Source organism: Lucilia sericata, unplaced genomic scaffold, assembly GCF_015586225.1.
Source record: "Lucilia sericata isolate MDLA Ls3-8-SP2 unplaced genomic scaffold, ASM1558622v1 Contig000127F_arrow, whole genome shotgun sequence".
In the NCBI taxonomy this organism is placed as follows: domain Eukaryota; kingdom Metazoa; phylum Arthropoda; class Insecta; order Diptera; family Calliphoridae; genus Lucilia; species Lucilia sericata.
In genome coordinates, this window is record NW_023994159.1 from 427,622 (window position 1) to 449,008 (window position 21,387).

Below are 21,387 nucleotides of genomic sequence, written 5' to 3' on the forward strand. Positions count from 1 at the left end.
AAATTGTAATTGAAAAATCCCAATCTCTGTTATTATTTCAGAAAATGTCGAGAATAACATGGGAATATATATTTTTGTAATCTGACAGATTAGAAAATTTAAAAACTTACCTGAGCAATAGCCCATTTAACCATAGGACCGCAAGCCAAAGAAGCACGATTAACCTTTTCAAAGTTATAGTCAGGATTGCTTAAATATTTTGATTTCATCTTTTCACGAACATCATCGCTATTTTTCAAAAAAGTTAGTAATTAAAAAGAAAACATTGAAAGAAATATATTAATACATTTTATATCAAATCAATAGCTTAACAAACATTTAGTATTTCTTTAACAAGCAGGTGAATGAAATGCAATTAAAAGCAAAAAGCAACATAACCAGAAGCCATTAAAAAGATATTATTAGAAATGAACAAAAAAATAAAATAAATAGAAAAACTAAAACATACAAAAGAAAATGTTAATTACAGTTATAAAACAATTAGTTGGTTAATAAAACAAAATACTGGGGGTTAAAAAAAAAACTACACAAAATCATAAACTCAATTAAAAACAAAATAAAAAAATAATAAAACTCAAATCACAACATTACTGGAAAATCAACAAATCAAAACTACAACAACTCAAAAATCATAAAAAAGAGGAATTGAATTCAGAAGTTTGAATTTAAAAAAGTAAAAAAAAAACATGAACAAAATGTTTTTTGTTTTGTTTTTTTTTTTCTGATTTTTTTTTGGTAAAGAATCTTCATGCTTACGTTATCATTTCAGTACTGAAGTTAGATACAATTGAATTTATAAAATTTTCACGCATTATAACAGCACGAATCGATTTCCAATCGTTGGCATTTTCACCCAGCAACAAACAGATCGATTCAAGTGCCAATTTAACCACGGAAGGTGGATTTGCCATAGTTCTCACTTCAACAAGTTGTTGTTTGCGTATCGATTTTACAGCTGATTTTGGGGGGAAGGATGTATTTTTTTTTTATATTCGTGTTCCAGAAATTTTGTTTTTTTCGGGTTTTGTTGGTGAGTAGAATTAATATATAATATAGAGATTTATTTTGTTGGTTATTTAAATATTATACAATTATATGTATTAGACAAATTTGTTAAAAAAATTAGACATTAATTACTAAAATTCATTCGGTCTAATAAAACTTAATTTAATCTCACACACTATACTGTTTGCTGGTTTTAATAGTTTAACTTAATTTTAGTAAATTAATTTTCCTAAGTTTCTCAATTTATTCAACCGACATTGGTGATATTTTTGGGTACTAATTTGTCTATAGTCTAGTCAATAGTCTAGTCTTAGTCTAGTCTATAATCTAGTCTATAGTCTAGTCTATAGTCTAGTCTATAGTCTAGTCTAGTCTAGTCTATAGTCTAGTCTATAGTCTAGTCTATAGTCTAGTCTATAGTCTAGTCTATAGTCTAGTCTATAGTCTAGTCTATAGTCTAGTCTATAGTCTAGTCTATAGTCTAGTCTATAGTCTAGTCTATAGTCTAGTCTATAGTCTAGTCTATAGTCTAGTCTATAGTCTAGTCTATAGTCTAGTCTATAGTCTAGTCTATAGTCTAGTCTATAGTCTAGTCTATAATCTAGTCTATAGTCTAGTCTATAGTCTAGTATTAGGCTAGTCTATAGTCTAGTCTATAGGCTAGTCTATAGTCTAGTCTATAGTCTAGTCTATAGTCTAGTCTATAGTCTAGTCTATAGTCTAGTCTATAGTCTAGTCTATAGTCTAGTCTATAGTCTAGTCTATAGTCTAGTCTATAGTCTAGTCTATAGTCTAGTCTAGTCTAGTCTATAGTCTAGTCTATAGTCGAGTCTATAGTCTAGTCTATAGTCTAGTCTATAGTCTAGTCTATAGTCTAGTCTATAGTCTAGTCTATAGTCTAGTCTATAGTCTAGTCTATAGTCTAGTCTATAGTCTATAGTCTAGTCTATAGTCTAGTCTATAGTCAAGTCTATAGTATAGTCTATAGTCTAGTCTATAGTCTAGTCTATAGTCTAGTCTATAGTCTAGTCTATAGTCTAGTCTATAGTCTAGTCTATAGTCTAGTCTATAGTCTAGTCTATAGTCTAGTCTATAGTCTAGTCTATAGTCTAGTCTATAGTCTAGTCTATAGTCTAGTCTATAGTCTAGTCTATAGTCTAGTCTATAGTCTAGTCTATAGTCTAGTCTATAGTCTAGTCTATAGTCTAGTCTATAGTCTAGTCTATAGTCTAGTCTATAGTCTAGTCTATAGTCTAGTCTATAGTCTAGTCTATAGTCTAGTCTATAATCTAGTCTATAATCTAGTCTATAGTCTAGTCTATAGTCTAGTATATAGGCTAGTCTATAGGCTAGTCTATAGTCTAGTCTATAGGCTAGTCTATAGTCTAGTCTATAGTCTAGTCTATAGTCTAGTCTATAGTCTAGTCTATAGTCTAGTCTAGTCTATAGTCTAGTCTAGTCTAGTCTATAGTCTAGTCTATAGTCTAGTCTATAGTCTAGTCTATAGTCTAGTCTATAGTCTAGTCTATAGTCTAGTCTATAGTCTAGTCTATAGTCTAGTCTATAGTCTAGTCTATAGTCTAGTCTATAGTCTAGTCTATAATCTAGTCTATAGTCTAGTCTATAGTCTAGTCTATAGTCTAGTCTATAGTCTAGTCTATAGTCTAGTCTATAGTCTAGTCTATAGTCTAGTCTATAGTCTAGTCTATAGTCTAGTCTATAGTCTAGTCTATAGTCTAGTCTATAGTCTAGTCTATAGTCTAGTCTATAGTCTAGTCTATAGTCTAGTCTATAGTCTAGTCTATAGTCTAGTCTATAGTCTAGTCTATAGTCTAGTCTATAGTCTAGTCTATAGTCTAGTCTTATAGTCTAGTCTATAGTCTAGTCTATAGTCTAGTCTATAGTCTAGTCTATAGTCTAGTCTATAGTCTAGTCTATAGTCTAGTCTATAGTCTAGTCTATAGTCTAGTCTATAAGTCATAGTCTATAGTCTAGTCTATAGTCTAGTCTATAGTCTAGTCTATAGTCTAGTCTATAGTCTAGTCTATAGTCTAGTCTATAGTCTAGTCTATAGTCTAGTCTATAGTCTAGTCTATAGTCTAGTCTATAGTCTAGTCTATAGTCTAGTCTATAGTCTAGTCTATAGTCTAGTCTATAGTCTAGTCTATAGTCTAGTCTATAGTCTAGTCTATAGTCTAGTCTATAGTCTAGTCTATAGTCTAGTCTATAGTCTAGTCTATAGTCTAGTCTATAGTCTAGTCTATAGTCTAGTCTATAGTCTAGTCTATAGTCTAGTCTATAGTCTAGTCTATAGTCTAGTCTATAGTCCTAGTCTATAGTCTAGTCTATAGTCTAGTCTATAGTCTAGTCTATAGTCTAGTCTATAGTCTAGTCTATAGTCTAGTCTATAGTCTAGCTATAGTCTAGTCTATAGTCTAGTCTATAGTCTAGTCTATAGTCTAGTCTATAGTCTAGTCTATAGTCTAGTCTATAGTCTAGTCTATAGTCTAGTCTATAGTCTAGTCTATAGTCTAGTCTATAGTCTAGTCTATAGTCTAGTCTATAGTCTAGTCTATAGTCTAGTCTATAGTCTAGTCTATAGTCTAGTCTATAGTCTAGTCTATAGTCTAGTCTATAGTCTAGTCTATAGTCTAGTCTATAGTCTAGTCTATAGTCTAGTCTATAGTCTAGTCTATAGTCTATAGTCTATAGTCTAGTCTATAGTCTAGTCTATAGTCTAGTCTATAGTCTAGTCTATAGTCTAGTCTATAGTCTAGTCTATAGTCTAGTCTATAATCTAGTCTATAATCTAGTCTAGTCTAGTCTATAGTCTAGTATATAGGCTAGTCTATAGGCTAGTCTATAGTCTAGTCTATAGTCTAGTCTATAGTCTAGTCTATAGTCTAGTCTATAGTCTAGTCTATAGTCTAGTCTATAGTCTAGTCTATAGTCTAGTCTATAGTCTAGTCTATAGTCTAGTCTATAGTCTAGTCTATAGTCTAGTCTATAGTCTAGTATATAGTCTAGTCTATAGTCTAGTCTATAGTCTAGTCTATAGTCTAGTCTATAGTCTAGTCTATAGTCTAGTCTATAGTCTAGTCTATAGTCTAGTCTATAGTCTAGTCTAGTCTATAGTCTAGTCTATAGTCTAGTCTATAATCTAGTCTATAATCTAGTCTAGTCTAGTCTATAGTCTAGTATATAGGCTAGTCTATAGTCTAGTCTATAGTCTAGTCTATAGTCTAGTCTATAGTCTAGTCTATAGTCTAGTATATAGTCTAGTCTATAGTCTAGTCTATAGTCTAGTCTATAGTCTAGTCTATAGTCTAGTATATAGTCTAGTCTATAGTCTAGTCTATAGTCTAGTCTATAGTCTAGTCTATAGTCTAGTCTATAGTCTAGTCTATAGTCTAGTCTAGTCTAGTCTATAGTCTAGTCTATAGTCTAGTCTATAGTCTAGTCTATAGTCTAGTCTATAGTCTAGTCTAGTCTATAGTCTAGTCTATAGTCTAGTCTATAATCTAGTCTATAATCTAGTCTAGTCTAGTCTATAGTCTAGTATATAGGCTAGTCTATAGTCTAGTCTATAGTCTAGTCTATAGTCTAGTCTATAGTCTAGTATATAGTCTAGTCTATAGTCTAGTCTATAGTCTAGTCTATAGTCTAGTCTATAGTCTAGTATATAGTCTAGTCTATAGTCTAGTCTATAGTCTAGTCTATAGTCTAGTCTATAGTCTAGTCTATAGTCTAGTCTATAGTCTAGTCTATAGTCTAGTCTATAGTCTAGTCTAGTCTAGTCTAGTCTATAGTCTAGTCTATAGTCTAGTCTATAGTCTAGTCTATAGTCTATTCTATAGTCTAGTCTATAGTCTAGTCTATAGTCTAGTCTGTAGTCTAGTCTATAGTCTAATCTATAGTCTACTCATAGTCATAGCAATAGTTCAATTTACAGTCTAATCCATAGCCTAGTCTAATCTGTAGTTTAGCCCTTCGTATATAGCCTTGTCCATTGTCTAGTTCAGACGAAGAATGTACGCAATCTGCTACCTTCACATTGCAGTAGAATTCTGATAGTTGGTATGGAGTCTAGGTGAAATAACCGACTGAAAGAAGTACACGTTTTGTAATGATTCCATACCAATCGCTTTAAATAGGATGTAGAATAATCATTTTGGGTGTTAAAACCCCACAGGAGTATTTTAGGATATCAAAACAAAAACGCAGTAATTTTCTAATTATAAACAATTCCAATTGTTAGGTAGGGTCTGGAAAATTCTTTCTTAAGAAAGCTTTTAAACTAAAGTATTAGCAAACAGTTTAATTTTCTGATTTAAAGGGAAGAAAAAACTTCAAAGCCATAAACTAACCATCTAAAAGTAGTTTAAGGGAATTATTTACTTAAAACAATGGTTTCAATATACTAAAACTGATTTAAATTGAATTTTTAAAAATAAACTTAATTTTGTTTTTATAAGTATATTAAAAAAAAAGAAAATGCATCTAAAAAATATAATTAATAAATACTTAAATCTTAATAAATTAAAATAGTATTCAGAGTGCGCGGCATTTTGCATATGGTGGTGGTGGTTGGAGGTGGTTTGTTTGGTGGTAGTTGTAGTTGTTGTTGTAGGATAAGTGGGAGAAATAATTCGTGTCTTTTCAACAAAATAAAGACCAAATTTTTTCCAATTAGAATTTAGACTTAGAAAAATTAAGACAAAATCAAGATAAAAAAAATTATATACAAAAGCCCTAACAGAAAAACTTGATCAATTCCTTATAAAATTTTAATTGTGAAAAAAATCTAGAAAAATATTGAAAATTTTGATAAAATATTTTAGCAAAAATTTATAAAATTTCAATGAATTGTTATAAAAAGAAAGACAATAAAAATTAGAACAACTATTTGTTTTAAGATTAAATATAAATGAGTAGAATGGATTTTGAGATTAGGACAATAGTTAGGAAATATAGTAGAGTTAAATAATATATATGGAGGTATGTAATTACGTTTGATTATATGGATTTTTTTTAATATATATTTTTGTTTATAATATAGAGAGAAAAAAATTAAAAGTGGGTCGTACGTGATCTGTTCAGTTTGGAAGTTAACAATGGACGATATAAAAGTATCTTTAACAATGATGCCACGCATTGCCTTCCAGTCGGGTGCACTCTCATTGAGTAAATCACACACCGATTCCAAAGCCAATTTAACAGGTGGCGGTGGATTTGCCATGGAACGTATTTCAGCCAATTGTTTCTTTTTAATGCCGCTAACAGCTAAAGTTTTCATATTTTAAGGGGGAGGTGGTAATAATTTTTAATTAAACTTATTCTTAAATTCTTTGTTTGAAATCTTAATATTAACTTAAGTTGTTTAAACAAAAACTTATTTAGTGTTAGAGTAAATGGGTTATAACTGGACTTACCTTGTTGTGCTTCAATAACAGCAGGTTCTACTTGAGCCAAATCGGCCATGACATATTTACGTTTCTCCTCAATCTTGACGGTTTGTTCGGCCAATTTATTTTGCAATTCTTGAGATTGTATCTTCTTAATTTCGGCCTCTTGTTGGTCCTTGAACATTTGTTTAAGTTTAGCATTGGCTGCCTCATTCTTGGCCTGTAGTTCTTGTTTCTTAACAGCCAATGACTTTTGCATTTCCTCGACTTGTTCCACAGTTTCGGCAATCTTATTAAGACCGACATTCAAATGCAATTGTTGTTCTTCTAAATCACTGCGTTTTTCATTGTAGAGTTTGACGAAGTGATGAATGAAATCTAGATAATGACGTGGTGTAACGGCCATGGTGCGTCCGCCACGTTTAGCCAAACGTGCATTGGCTTGATGCAAAGTCTGATGTACATAGACACAACTGTTGATGACAGCATCACGGTGAGTGGGCTGAGTTGGTACGAGGGGACAGACTGCTGGGAAGAAATCGGGTGGTGTCCAAGATGGTTTTTCCAAATCAACACGTGTGGTGAATTCTTTGCCGACTTGGAAGAGGGCAGAATCGGACCAGTCTCCAAACCAATTGAGTACACAACGATTGAACAAGGCTGGTGAGGTGGCAGCACGATCTTTAAGGCCGTCAGTAGAGGGATTCATGGTGAAGACAACGTGCAAATTACGCATGACTTGTTGAGTGAACCTGGAAGAAGTAAAATTTTACATTTTTAAATTTTCTTTAATTTTTAGAAAATTAAAAAATCTCATCTATTAAAAATTTCGAAATTTTGAAAAATTGTAGGAACTTTTGAAAATTTAAAATAATTAACATAATTTCGAATTAAAATTGTTAAAAAAAATGCAACATTTCCTCTTACCATTTATACAATTCATCACTGGAATCCAACATAAGACCCTCACGTTGAGCACCCTCCTTACACTGAGTCATCAGAGTAGTGTACTCATCACCCTCGAACAGACCGGGTACCTCACCGTTAGCCAGCAAAGTGTTCATACGTTCCAAGAAGCCAGAATCCAAAACGTTCGATTCATCCAAAATGAAAGCAATCTTTTCATCTCTGCAACCGGAACGACGCAATACCGAACGTAAATCTTCATCGAAATCTTCACCGGTATATTTATTATGGACCTTAATTTGGAATATCGAGAGACCATTCATCCAAGCAACAAAACGCGAGAGTGTAGTTTTACCAGCACCCGAAACACCAATCAATAGCAAGTGACCTTGTGGTTGACGGAAAATACGATCGATACGTAGAACATGTTCTAAAACTTCGTCGAAAAGTACCAGGGGAACATCCAATTCTTCCTCGTAGAAGACCTTAAGACGAGCACGTACATAATCACGCAATTCTTCACGATTAACCGGCATATAATCCTTAGACAACCAGTTACTGTACAAAATGGGACGAGCCAAAGCTTCTTCGGAGTTAATGCCGGGGAAGTGTTTTAAGGCTACAGTATCAATATTCTCATTCGTCCATCTACGTTCGGTGTCGTCAACCAAACGATCTTGGAATAGACGTAAAGCTTCATGAGCCCAAATACGTACTAGACCTTCAACTGGTAGTGAATCAAGAGGACGTATAGCTTCACAAATACCACGTACCCAGCGAGTCATTTCACGAGGAGAGTACACATAATGCGGTTGCATATCTTGAGTGAAGCGATCTTGAGAGGCCAAATAGAATTCTACCATAGCATTGGTCAAAGGTTCGGCATAACCTCGAAGAGTGGGCATTAAGCGTAACATGGCTCTCGAGAATGTGCCATAAATTTGTTTCAATGAAGTCTCTCCAGGGTAATCGACATAAATGATGGGCACATGTCTCAAGAAACGATGAGAAAGAGGTTTACGACCTGGATCAGTGGGTGGATTACAAGCTCCCACAAATTGTATACGTTCCAAAGAAACCCAAGCTTGATCGCTGGCTCTATAGAAACCTTTGTGTTCGACCAGCTGACGCAAGAAGGAGATAACACGCTGAGTGCCATAGGAGTCCATATCGGGCAAATTGATTTCATCACAGAACAATACCAACCATTTGCCAATCTGTACGGGTGATAGAACAACACCATTGGGTGTCTTACGGTACTCGCAGTAATGATCGAAAGTCTTGAGTAAAAGTTCGGGTGTAGTGGCCGAAGAGAAATTCAAGCCAACCACTTCCATATCGGGAAGAGCTCTCAGGGCTGAGAACAAGGTCATAGTCTTACCAGAACCAGGAGGACCGCACAATACTAGAAAAGGAACAATTGAATATGTTAGAAAATGTTTCAAAGAAACTGAACTGGAAATGAATCTAATCTAGAACTAAACTAGAACTGACCGAGATCTAAACTAGACTTGACCAGAACCATTAAACAATCGTTTTATTTTCATTTTCACTTACCCAAAGGTTTGTGTTCAGCCAACCAAGTGTACAACAAAGATTCATGACGCACAGTATCCAATGTTGGTACCACAATATCAGGCGAAGCCACTTTATGAGTTTCCACTTCAATAACGGGCACTTTGTTGGACCAAGGCACCCATTCACCGTTCATGCTAACTTCGAAATCAATAATTGGTACACCAGAAGAACCGGGTAGTGGTACGGTAGTAACACTACGTACAAAATCACCCAAATCAGTGCGTACCTTAAGTTTAGCATCACCAGCAAAGGACCACAATACTGAGTAAATCAAGGCCTTGGGTATATAATGCTCTAACTGATCAGCAGAGCAAGGGAAATCGGGATGAGTCGAATTGTAGTTTAAGACATTTCTAAGGGAAAAAATATTAAAATATATAAAAAAAGAATATAAAAGTTCGAAAACTTTTGCTTACCTTGCTGCTTGATTCAACATAGAGAACAAAGAACTTAAAGCTCTTAGACGTGTAAAGTCCATGATGTGCTCTTGATCCATGGCATACTCCAAACTGCGTACCACAATGCCATCGGCCGAGAAGAAGGGTTGCAATAGTAAAGCAATATCCCGTTGCACTTGCAAAGAGGGAGAGACTTCATCTTCTTTATCTTTAACCGGCTTAACAATGCCCACAAAGTCATCATCATTATCCTCCAAGGGTATGGAGCGCAAACGTGATAAGTAATTTTCAAAGATCATCTCAGTCGAGAGAACATCCTCAGAGAACCAAACCATACCACAACGAGAAACAGTGGCCAAGGTGGCAAATTTCAAATCTTGAACCTCAAACATAATGCGTACATTTGGTGGCAAAGACAAACGTTCACCATTGGGTAGAGTCAAAAGTTTATTGTCATCCAAAACGGAATTCAAATTTTCAACCCATTCAGGATCGACATCACCATCGAAAATAATCCATTGGCGTTTATTGATTTCACCACGAACATTATCGATGATTTTACGCAAGACATGAGTAAACAAACCATCAGTCCATTCACGAGTATTGGGATCCATAACACCATAAAGAGCTTCTTTAGAAATGGCTTTGGGATCAATGACATGAGCCACGCCCTCTACGCCCTCAAAACGTTCAAGAGCCTTAAGCAAAGTACGCCAGGCGGTAGATTTACCTGAACCGGAGGGACCCACCATCATAAGACCATGATTGAGACGGGAAATTTGATAAAGTTGTAAAACCTAAGCAGAAATTGTTGTTGAAAGTAAATAAAATTATTAAAATTAAATATTTTGTATTTTATTAGAAAAATAAATTGCGTTTTTTAAACAAGTTTAAAAGAGGATTTTATATTATTGGTTTGTTATTTTTTTTTTTTTTTTTTTTCAAAAACCGTTTTTAAACTTGTCTTAAGTGTAGAAAGCAAAAAGGCTTAAAAAATTTCTTACTTTATCAACCCAAGTTTCACCAAATCCCTGTTTTTCATTTTATATACAATTATGTGTTAATATTTTTTTACAGGTTATCATTTAGTTTTGTGTAAGTTTGTGTTATTTTTTATGATTTTAAGAGAAATTTGAAATTAATAAGGAAGAAATTTAATAAAAAAAACAAATTGGGAAAATAGTTAAAAAAATCTAAGAAAATAGAAAAGGCAAAGGTGTTTGTAAAACATACACACCATAACAAACCCCTTCGCCATACCCTTAAAGAGAATAAAACTTACTTTTTCCATCCAAGCGGCTCCCTGTTCATCACCTTCACCACAAACCAAATAATCCTCTTGGCAAACTTTACGGATTTCATCCTTCAAGCCCTTCATTTCAGCGCGAGTATAGCCTACATTGGGGAACACATCACTCAAGAGAGAGAATAGTAAAGGAATATCTTCAGCCACCAATTTGGGTACCATGGTTTCGCACACCGATTGTATGAGAATTTCTTGTTCTGGTAGATTTTCAGCCACTTGAGCCTCATCAATGTTTTCTTCGCCTCTAGCTCTTAAGGTCTCCTTGATTTTCTGTATACGATCACGTTTAACATTACCAGCAGAAATGAGCACAGATTTCAAGGCACGCAAGCCGAAATCATAATGAGATTGATTGGATAATTGTTCGTCACACAACTTAAAGAAGGGTACAATCTTACAGGCCAATTTTTCAGCCGAACGGAAACCTTGTGAGAACAACATCACCTCGGCAATAAGTTGACGATCAGGTTTGGTCATAGCCAATGAACGGAAGAGTTTCTTCAAGTTATCGGGTAAATTAGAACGTCCAGCATAACCAGGATTCATGGTAATGAATATAGCCATATCGGAAGATACACGCACTTGTTTGCCCACCAATTCCACGGTGATACTTTCCTTGTTGGTGTCCATTTCGTATTTCAAAGCCTCCTGTATAGTTTGAATTTGTTGCGAACAGGCGGAAAGCATACGCTCTTCCAAACGATTGAATTCATCGAAACAACCCCAAGCGCCTACTTGACAAAGACCCACGAAAATACGACCCATAGCTTGGAAATCAAATGTTTCATCACAATTGAATACCAAGACAAAGCGACCCAATTGGTTGCCCAAAGCTTTAACGGATTCAGTTTTACCCGTACCGGCAGGACCGAAAGGAGAACCACCCAAACGTGATTCCAAAGCTTGAGTCATAGTCAAATAGCAACGATCGGTCAAAGGAGTTTGGACCAAACGATCTTGTACGCCCAAATACTCGAAGCCATAGAAGAAGCGAGCATTGGCCATGTGAATAGTAAGTTGTTGTAAAACCTAAGGAAAAGAACAACATAAATATTAAAGGTGAAAATATATAACAAAACACATACCTCAGTTTGTCTAGGATCAAAATAGAATCTCATTTCACATAACCATTGGAAGGATTTGGGACTGGTGACACCATTGGTAATCAAACGTCGTGTAACCGTACGTTTGTGTACAAATTCATTAATCTATAAAACCATGTCAAAGTTAATTTAATTCATCATTACTTGACTTCGTATTAAAACCTACCAAATGTTCTAGTTTCTTTCTGCGCAAAGCAGGCTGTTCTTGCAATACCGAATCAGCTAAAACATTAAGAGTAGACTCCACAGTGCCCAAGACTCGTTGCAAAGGTTTGGTGCTATTAGCCTCAGAGGCCTGTTGCAAACCAGCTTCTACATCCTCTGACCAGAGAATTTGAGCAGCTAAAACTACGATTTGGGCTTGATATTTGTCACACCATTCCATATATTTTTGAGGTTCAATTTGTCCCTCACGGAATTGCTTAATATCCTGAACAGCTTGAGCCAATAGAGAAGCCAAAGTGAAACGCATTTGTTTTTCCACCAAAGACAACCATTCATTGATCTTAGGATGTTCCACCGTGGATACAGGATTAATGAATTTAACTTCTTCTCCCTCGCGTGAAGAAATACCCAAGATGACGGTGTTGTCTTCATTCAAAAGTATGGCAGCAATACCGGCAAACATTTTCTTGAAATGTTTTTGTAAACGGGCAATATTTTTGCTGTTGCCAATAATTTCCAAAAGATCTTCATCACCCACAAAGTAGAAACGTGGGAAGGAAGTACGTTCACGTTCCAAATATTCACCCAGGGCCTTTTGTATTTTACCCAAAAGATCAGCCAAACGTTCGAGCGAACGCTGAACAGCTGGAATGTTCAAAACATCCATTACCTTGGGCGACTTGGCCACCTTTTTCATAAGACCCAAAAATTCGGAGCTAATACTTTGGAATCTAGAAGTTTCTTGAGGCAACAAAGACTTAATATCAGCACTGCCTGAGAAAATACCCTCTAAATAAACCCAGCGACGTTGTACATCAATCCAAACATCAAAGAGAGCATTAATACGATTCAATTTCTCTTCCCAGGTTATGGTTTCCTCTTCGAAGACCTTATAGAAAGGTGATAATTTCATGGCAGCCACCGAGTTAATGTGTTCCTTAACCTTATTAAACAAATCATCCCAGCCGCGTATGATGCGACATTTGTTTTGATAATTAATCAAATCCAATTCATAACTTTGCCAAGTATCACGGACTTGTTTCAAGAATTCTTCCAAGGCCATTTCACCCTGGGCAACACGCATTATATCCTTGACAATATTCTCATTCTTTTGTAAGTTGACATCCCAAACTTGGCCAAGAGTAAGATCAGATATTACCCAATTAACACGTAATTCTTTAGTCAATTGTTTCCAGTGACGTTCTTTGAGGGCATCGGATTTAAGTTCAACAATCAACATGTTAACCTTGATGTAACTTTGAATCAATTTCTTAACATACTCGTAAGACTCGTACATACGCAAACGAGCGGGCAATTCTTTGAGTTGAGACATTAAAGCCTCCAACTGTTGACGCAATTTGCGTGGTTGTACAGATAACCAAGGTTTTTCACTGGAAAAATAGAGAGAAGAGAATAATGAGAGAAGGTAGAGGTCTATTTTATGGCACCCTTGAGAGTTTCAGAGCTCCTCAAAGTCAGCCACTTTGGCAACACCGATGTAGAATGATTAGAATCATTTTCTTTCTTCGTAAACTTGACTTGAGTTAATAAAATGTATCTAACTTACCGAGTTTCATCAATTTGAGTCCAAACTTTAGACAATTCACTCCAGACTCCACGCAAATCTTGCAATTCTTCCAAAGCTACATTCATGCGTTCCGAACTGTTGTTGGGCACCGCCGACTCTTGCAATTCTAAAGCTTCCTTGGCCTTGGCAACATTATCACGTTCCTCCTTCAAACGAGAATATTTACTCTCGAACATTTGCAATTGTTGTAGAGCATCATCAGGACGTATTTTACCGCCAGTGGGTTTATTATCTTCCCAATCTTTAAGGAAGTCAATAGTACGAGTTTCGACGGCCTTATCTTCAGCAACAATTTTAGCTTGCAAACTGGCCACTTGAGTTTGTATAGCAGTGTCTTTGCGTTTAATGATTTCATTGAAGGCAGACCATTCTCCTTCGATATTATCGACATGCAACCAATTGTTGGGGAATTGGAAACGTTGACGTTCCAAAATGCGTTGAGCCTCACGGAAGACCTCGACTTGTTTGTCCCAGACCAGCATTTCCTTTTTGAGGGATTGAACATAGGTAATGAAGCTAACGGCATCGGTAGTGCTGGCGGCCTCTGTGGGATAATAGATAAATCAAAATTTCTTTTTCCTTTTTGTCTTTTTGAAAACTTACCAATACTTTGCATTTCCAAATCAGTTCTAGACTTCGATACCTTGGTATGGAAGGTGGACATTTCATTGCCCAATAGAGTGCCAAATTTGCCTAAAGCCTCCTTATGCCAGGAGTCATATTTCAAAGTGACCTTAGCCTGAACCTTGGCATAATCAATAACAATAGGACCATAGGCCCGTCTAGTATCCGAAGTATCAAAGGTAGTTCTGGATTTCTTGATGTCATTCAAACATTTAATCCACAAGTTAACATCTTCACCCAAACGACCGTAAAGTGTATCAGCTTGGAGATCCCACAAGGACTGATAACGCAACCATTCATCAACATAGTTGCGTACCTCACCAATTTTACTCTCAATGGCATCGTAAGCATTTTCCAAAATCTTATTCTCTGGCAATTTAGTAAGAAGATTGCGGTAAGTTTGCGAGACGGGCTTATCCAAACCGACTTGATAGCGTGAGCTTTGCAAACGTACTTGAGATGTAACAATAGCTTGCCAGGCAAACAATTGTTGCATAATTTGGAATCTAGCCTCCTCGATGGAAGGATACAAATACATCTGCTGATTGGTAATGCGTATTTCATGAACAGCATTTTGTATTTGAGGTTCACCACCCAATTTATGGGTAGGCTGAGCTGGAGCATCGGTATCCATAGAAAGATCGACTTCTTTTTTATTGCCAGTCAAGGCTTCGGTCCAGGCCTGAATACCAGCCTGTAAACGTATGGCTAGCTTCTTCTCTACCTCTTCATCGAGACGAGATACCCAAACACTTAAGTTGGAGTACTGACGTAGAGACAAATCATCGACAGCATGTTGTATTTTCGATAAAATCTCTACAAAAGTGGCGGCACTATAAGGACATGTCTCCAAAGAGCGTACATCAACATCCAATTGTTCTTCCACCACCAAAAGATCTTCAACCTGATGATAAACAAATATTTAATTAAAAACTATCACTATACAGACACTCCTGGCAACTTACCTTCTCTTGAAATTGAGTAACACATTCCGATAAACGCAAGACATAAGGATCCAATTTATAGGATTCCCATACTAAACCAATACCTTCCGAAACTAGGTTCAAGACTTCCTTACGCAAGCCAGCTACCAAGGGTACAATACTGGCACGATCTTCAATCTAGTTTATGAAAAATAAAAGAACAGCTATTGTAATAGTAGAAACAATTGGATTGCAAAAATTTAGCATTAACTACTTTCAAGTGCCTTTAAAGAAAAGCATGCTTTATATGGATTTTTTATATAATTTTTGTTAAATAAAAAACTGAAAAACACTATTGTCTAACAATAATTTTGATAATGATAATTTTAGAACACTTTTTTGTTTGTTTTAATTTTCAATTACTACCTTGAAGACAGAATTTTGTGCTAAACTCCTATTATTTAGCTGCATGTAAGTAAAAAAGGATAATGATATTTGTTTGTAGGTTTTCGAGTAGAGGGGGTGTGAGAAAAGGGGTTTATAATTAATGTAAATTGTGTTGAAATAAAAAAAATTTTAATGAAAATTAAACTACAAATAATTATAAAAGTTAAGAGTGATTTTAAAACCAAAATTTCTTTAGACAATTTTGTTTATAAATCTCTATTAACTTTAATTGTTATTTGTTATCAAAAAGATAAAGTGTTTTCTTGTTGCAGTATATATTGTAAAAATTAAGTAAAAAATTACAAAAATACTAAAGCTTTTTTTCTGCTGCTGACCTTATGTTAAAGGTGCATGCATTTAAAGTTTAAAAAAAATGAGAAATAATTCTAAAATAAGGAAAAAAAATCTCAAAACATAAAACAAAACACAAAAATAAGGTGATTGTTATAAATATTTGAAAAATAATTTAAAGTTTGAATATTCAACTTAAAGTTTAGTGTTTATAATGTTTAAGGTATAAAAGTTTGAATAAAATGTAAATGAATTGCAAAAACAAATATTAAGCAAATTTTAAATATATTATTTGAGATTAATGAAAAATATTCGATTATTTTAACTTTAGATATGTTTATATATTCCGAGTCCTTAAAGGAAGCGAGTGCTACATATTTTCATGATCCAAACTTTTTAAAATTAGTATAATTGGTCCAAATATTGAATATATTAAAAAAAAAATATATATCGAAAATTTTTTATTAAAAAAAAAATTATTGATAATTTTGCTATATTTTTATATAAGTTTTATCGAAAATGTTCTATAAAAAGAAAATTTATCGAAAATTTTCTATAAAAAGAAAATTTATCGAAAATGTTCTATAAAAAGAAAATTTATCTAAAATGTTCTATAAAAAGAAAATTTATCGAAAATGTTCTATAAAAAGAAAATTTATCGAAAATGTTCTATAAAAAGAAAATTTATCGAAAATTTTCTATAAAAAGAAAATTTATCGAAAATGTTCTATAAAAAGAAAATTTATCGAAAATGTTCTATAAAAAGAAAATTTATCGAAAATGTTCTATAAAAAGAAAATTTATCGAAAATTTTCTATAAAAAGAAAATTTATCGAAAATTTTCTATAAAAAGAAAATTTATCGAAAATGTTCTATAAAAAGAAAATTTATCGAAAATGTTCTATAAAAAGAAAATTTATCGAAAATGTTCTATAAAAAGAAAATTTATCGAAAATGTTCTATAAAAAGAAAATTTATCGAAAATGTTCTATAAAAAGAAAATTTATCGAAAATGTTCTATAAAAGAAATTTATCAAAAATGTTCTATAAAAAGAAAATTTATCGAAAATGTTCTATAAAAAGAAAATTTATCGAAAATGTTCTGTAAAAAGAAAATTTATCGAAAATGTTCTATAAAAAGAAAATTTATCGAAAATTTCCTATAAAAAGAAAATTTATCGAAAATGTTCTATAAAAAGAAAATATATCGAAAATGTTCTATAAAAAGAAAATTTATCGAAAATGTTCTATAAAAAGAAAATTTATCGAAAATGTTCTATAAAAAGAAAATTTATCGAAAATGTTCTATAAAAAGAAAATTTATCGAAAATTTTCTATAAAAATTTTCTAAAAAAAGAAAATTTATCGAAAATGTTCTATAAAAAGAAAATTTATTGAACATTTTCTATAAAAAGAAAATTTATCGAAAATGTTCTATAAAAAGAAAATTTATCGAAAATGTTCTATAAAAAGAAAATTTATCGAAAATGTTCTATAAAAAGAAAATTTATCGAAAATGTTCTATAAAAAGAAAATATATCGAAAATGTTCTATAAAAAGAAAATATATCGAAAATGTTCTATAAAAAGAAAATTTATCGAAAATGTTCAATAAAAAGAAGATTTATTGAAAATATTCTATAAAAAAGAAAATTTATCGAAAATTTTCTATAAAAAGAGAATTTATCGAAAATTTTCTATAAAAAGAAAATTTATCGAAAGTATTCTATTAACAGAAAATTTATCGAAAGTTTTCTATAAAAAAAAAAATTTATCGAAAGTTTTCTATAAAATGAAAATTTATCGAAAGTTTTCTATAAAAGGAAAATGTATCGAAAGTTTTCTATAAAAAGAAAATTTATCGAAAGTTTTCTATAAAAAGAAAATTTATCGAAAGTTTTCTATAAAAAGAAAATTTATCGAAAGTTTTCTATAAAAAGAAAATTTATCGAAAGTTCTCTATAAAAAGAAAATTTATCGAAAGTTTTCTATAATTAAAGAAAATTTCCTATAAAAAGAAAATTTATCGAAAATTTCCTATAAAAAGAAAATTTATTGAAAATTTCCTATAAAAAGAAAATTTATTGAAAATTTCCTATAAAAAGAAAATTTATCGAAAATTTCCTATAAAAAGAAAATTTATTGAAAATTTCCTATAAAAAGAAAATTTATCGAAAATTTCCTATAAAAAGAAAATTTATCGAAAATTTCCTATAAAAAGAAAATTTATCGAAAATTTCCTATAAAAAGAAAATTTATCAAAAATTTCATATAAAAAAAAAAAAATTATCGAAAATTTCCTATAAAAAAAAAAATTTATCGTAATTTCCTTTCAAGGCTTGGAAAGTTTATTTTATTAAAAAGAAAATTTATCGAAAATTTTCTATAAAAAGAAAATTTATCTTAATTTCCTTTCAAGGTTTGGAAAGTTTATTTATTAGTTTATGACAGCTGTTTGATTACAGCTATATATAGCAAAATTGTATTATTTTTCCTCGATAGTATAGTGATCAGTATTCCCATCTTTCACAAAAGATTTAGCTTAAATTTCTTATGTAAAGCATCCATGACACACTAGACAACTGTTCCATGTTTTAAAGGTTAAACTTACAATGGAGCTTTCCTGGTATTTTCCTTCAATTGCAATTTTATAATTTTTCGCAAAATTTAACATTTAATTTTTTTCGAATTTTTCTCAACTTTCGTAAATCTATTATAGTTAATTTGCTTTATATTTGTTTTCGCACGCAAAAATTGCACAAATATCATATGAAAAAAAGTAAAACTAAAACTTACCTTTTCCAAAGTACGTTCATAAGTGCGAACACTTTCAATCAAGGAAATGGCATAAGGATAAATTTGATTAGCCTGATGAGCCTTATTAACAATTGTCAAAGGAACTCTGGAGATATAACAAATATTTTCTAGTTATGAATAGAATTGAAATTAATTGATTTTTTTCCACTCACCTAAAACTTAAGTTCTTTATATTTCTCACTTCCTTGGACAATGTTATGATTTCGGGTAAAAAGTTAACGCGTAACTTTAAGATATTACCTTTACCCGAACGAGAACGTGCCGAATCGATGGTGAATATACGGCCAGTACTACCGAAGTTACGTTCCTGTACTTTACGAGCCCATTCCTGGAATACTTCATCGATGTTGAGTTTAGCACGGAAGCTATCACCATCGGCTTTAAGTTTCTGGCCCTCAATGTGTGATTCCCAGCCTTTGCCCAAAACATCTTCGACACGTTTTAAGTACATGGTAAGTTGGTTGTTGATCTGACGAGCCCAGATAATAGAGCCAGCGACTGGGGGTAAATCGCGTACGGTAGATAAGCGACAGCTTTTAGATTGGGGATATTGGACCTATATAATATAAAAAAATATGTATGTAGTTTCCTCGATAGTATAGTGATCAGTATTTCCATCTGCAACGGAAATATTTACCTTAAATTTCTCATGTAAAGCCTCAATGTCATCCTTAACTCTCTGGATAAGTTGAGTTTGATATTCACGTATAGCTCCACGAATATGAGGTCTTACGAAGAGAGCATTGAATCTTGAGAAAATACGGAACATTTCATTGGCATTCTTGGCTGTGCCCAATTGATCACGTAAGTGAGCGGTAATACGTGTTTCTACACGATCAATACGTTCCTCATAGCGCTTGACAGCAGCCTCCCAAGCTTCGGAACCCTCCTTGGTAATGTCCAAGCAATCAACTTCCTTGACATTTTCATAAGCCAAGTTAACTTCCTCGATGGCATTGGCATCATCAGCTTCCAAGCTGTAGGGTTGTTTGGCCTCAATGGCATTGTTTTCATTTTGTTGTTGCTGCTTAGTGGGTCGCAATACACGCAAAATAACAGTGCGCAATTGTTCATGTTGTCTGCGGAATTTGCGCATATGTTCCATGCGTGTCTGCAGCTTCTTATGGGCAGGCGAAACACGCCATACCATTTTCAAATGTTCATCACGCTTCTTCTTGACAATGTCACGCAAAAGTCCTTGCAACTTATCGTACTCATCATCCCAGCAGCTAAAGATTTCGAAACATTGATTCATAACACGTTCGAATTCATCGAATGGAATGTGCATTAAACGGCGTGTACCCAACACCTTCAACAATTGTTGCGATAAGTCACGGGAAATGGCCTCAATAAGTTTAAGGCAACGTTGTATGGGATACTTGGTATTACGAACTTTACGCAAGTGGGAGAAAATCTGCTGGACAGCAGGTCTAATTTTCTCCAATTCAGTGGCGGATAGTAAGTCGTTAATGGGGAAATCTTTCATTAAAGGATTATAATCAGCCACCATGGCCAAAGCCTGCTTAAGGCCGGTGTCAGTATCAAACGACACAGTGGCATGGAAACGTTTACCATGCTTTAAAATATCCAAGGTTAAAGCTACCTCGGGACTCTCACGTTTCTCCTGGATACGATAGAGAGCCCTTTCCAAGTTTAACCAAAAGGAAATTTCCTATAAATAACAAAACCATTAAGATGAGTTTATAAGAAGTGACAATTGGAAAAACTAACCTGCAAAGCAGTACCGGAAGAAGGATCACGATCCAATTTGGTAACCTTTTTGATTTCCTTAATCCAGCGGTTAACACCATTCTGAAGTTGATTTAAAAACGAGGAATCCTCTACCTTATCGCCAAAGTCACCAACTTTAGCTTTACGATTCTCGTCGGAACACTTGCGTATAACAGAATTAACCATAGGATGAGCCGTTAAGGTAATTTCGGGTATATCAATATTTTGTTGCAAATGCAAGAGACCCATTTCAAGTTCAGCCAATTTTTTCTCAACCGAGGGAGCCATTTTATCGCCATCACGATCAGCACGGCCAGACTCTTTGACATAGGACTTGAAATAGGGTGCCAATGATTTGCTAATGAAAGCGTGTAAAGTTTCGTATGGAGAACCATCCGAAAAGTTAATTAGACGCAATTGGGAATGTATGGACTTGTCAGCCTCGATGACAGTACCACGTTTGATACAGGCCAAGGATGCCATACGACTGTTGGTGAAATGAACATCATTGCTGATTTGATAATTGACGAATTCCTTTTCCTCTTCGCCTTCAGCAGGTTGTTCATTTTCATCTTCTGGAAGGAAATGAACAATTTTTTTATTGAATTTTTAGTAATTATTCCAATTCTTGTAGAATAAGATTTTGGTAGAATATTTTTGTTGAAATTTTAACAAAAATGAAAAACTTCAATTTTATCGAAAACTTTCTATAAAAACACCTTTATCGAAAATTTTCGTTTAAAAAGAAAATTTATCGAAAATTTTCTATAAAAAAGAAAATTTATCGAAAATTTTCTATAAAAAAGAGAATTTATCGAAAATTTTCTATAAAGAAGAGAATTTATCGAAAATTTTCTATAAAAAAGAGAATTTATCGAAAATTTTCTATAAAAAAGAGAATTTATCGAAAATTTTCTATAAAAAAGAGAATTTATCGAAAATTTTCTATAAAGAAGAGAATTTATCGAAAATTTTCTATAAAGAAGAGAATTTATCGAAAATTTTCTATAAAAAAGAGAATTTATCGAAAATTTTCTATAAAAAAGAGAATTTATCGAAAATTTTCTATAAAAAAGAGAATTTATCGAAAATTTTCTATAA

The 21,387-nt window shown here is 33.2% G+C and overlaps 1 protein-coding gene across 4 annotated transcripts in view; it reads right to left on the bottom strand.

The window, feature by feature from the left end:
* Positions 1-21,387, bottom strand: part of LOC119600906 (dynein heavy chain, cytoplasmic) — a 33,717-nt gene that overhangs the window by 4,830 nt on the left and 7,500 nt on the right. The window contains exons 2-18 of one of the 4 annotated variants that reach the window (XM_037951487.1): positions 20,287-20,861; positions 19,193-20,227; positions 18,708-19,111; positions 18,535-18,640; positions 15,044-15,199; positions 14,058-14,982; positions 13,434-13,998; positions 11,868-13,257; positions 11,684-11,806; positions 10,575-11,627; positions 10,297-10,323; positions 9,311-10,089; positions 8,874-9,247; positions 7,338-8,721; positions 6,438-7,162; positions 757-955; positions 111-228 (exon numbers count right to left, since the gene is read on the bottom strand). In XM_037951487.1, the coding sequence (XP_037807415.1) occupies positions 111-228; positions 757-955; positions 6,438-7,162; positions 7,338-8,721; positions 8,874-9,247; positions 9,311-10,089; positions 10,297-10,323; positions 10,575-11,627; positions 11,684-11,806; positions 11,868-13,257; positions 13,434-13,998; positions 14,058-14,982; positions 15,044-15,199; positions 18,535-18,640; positions 18,708-19,111; positions 19,193-20,227; positions 20,287-20,861 (9,938 nt within the window). Of the gene's footprint in view, positions 1-110; positions 229-756; positions 956-6,092; positions 6,289-6,437; positions 7,163-7,337; positions 8,722-8,873; positions 9,248-9,310; positions 10,090-10,296; positions 10,324-10,574; positions 11,628-11,683; positions 11,807-11,867; positions 13,258-13,433; positions 13,999-14,057; positions 14,983-15,043; positions 15,200-18,534; positions 18,641-18,707; positions 19,112-19,192; positions 20,228-20,286; positions 20,862-21,387 lie in introns of all 4 variants that reach the window. The other 3 variants (XM_037951488.1, XM_037951489.1, XM_037951490.1) reach the window with 3 other exon arrangements.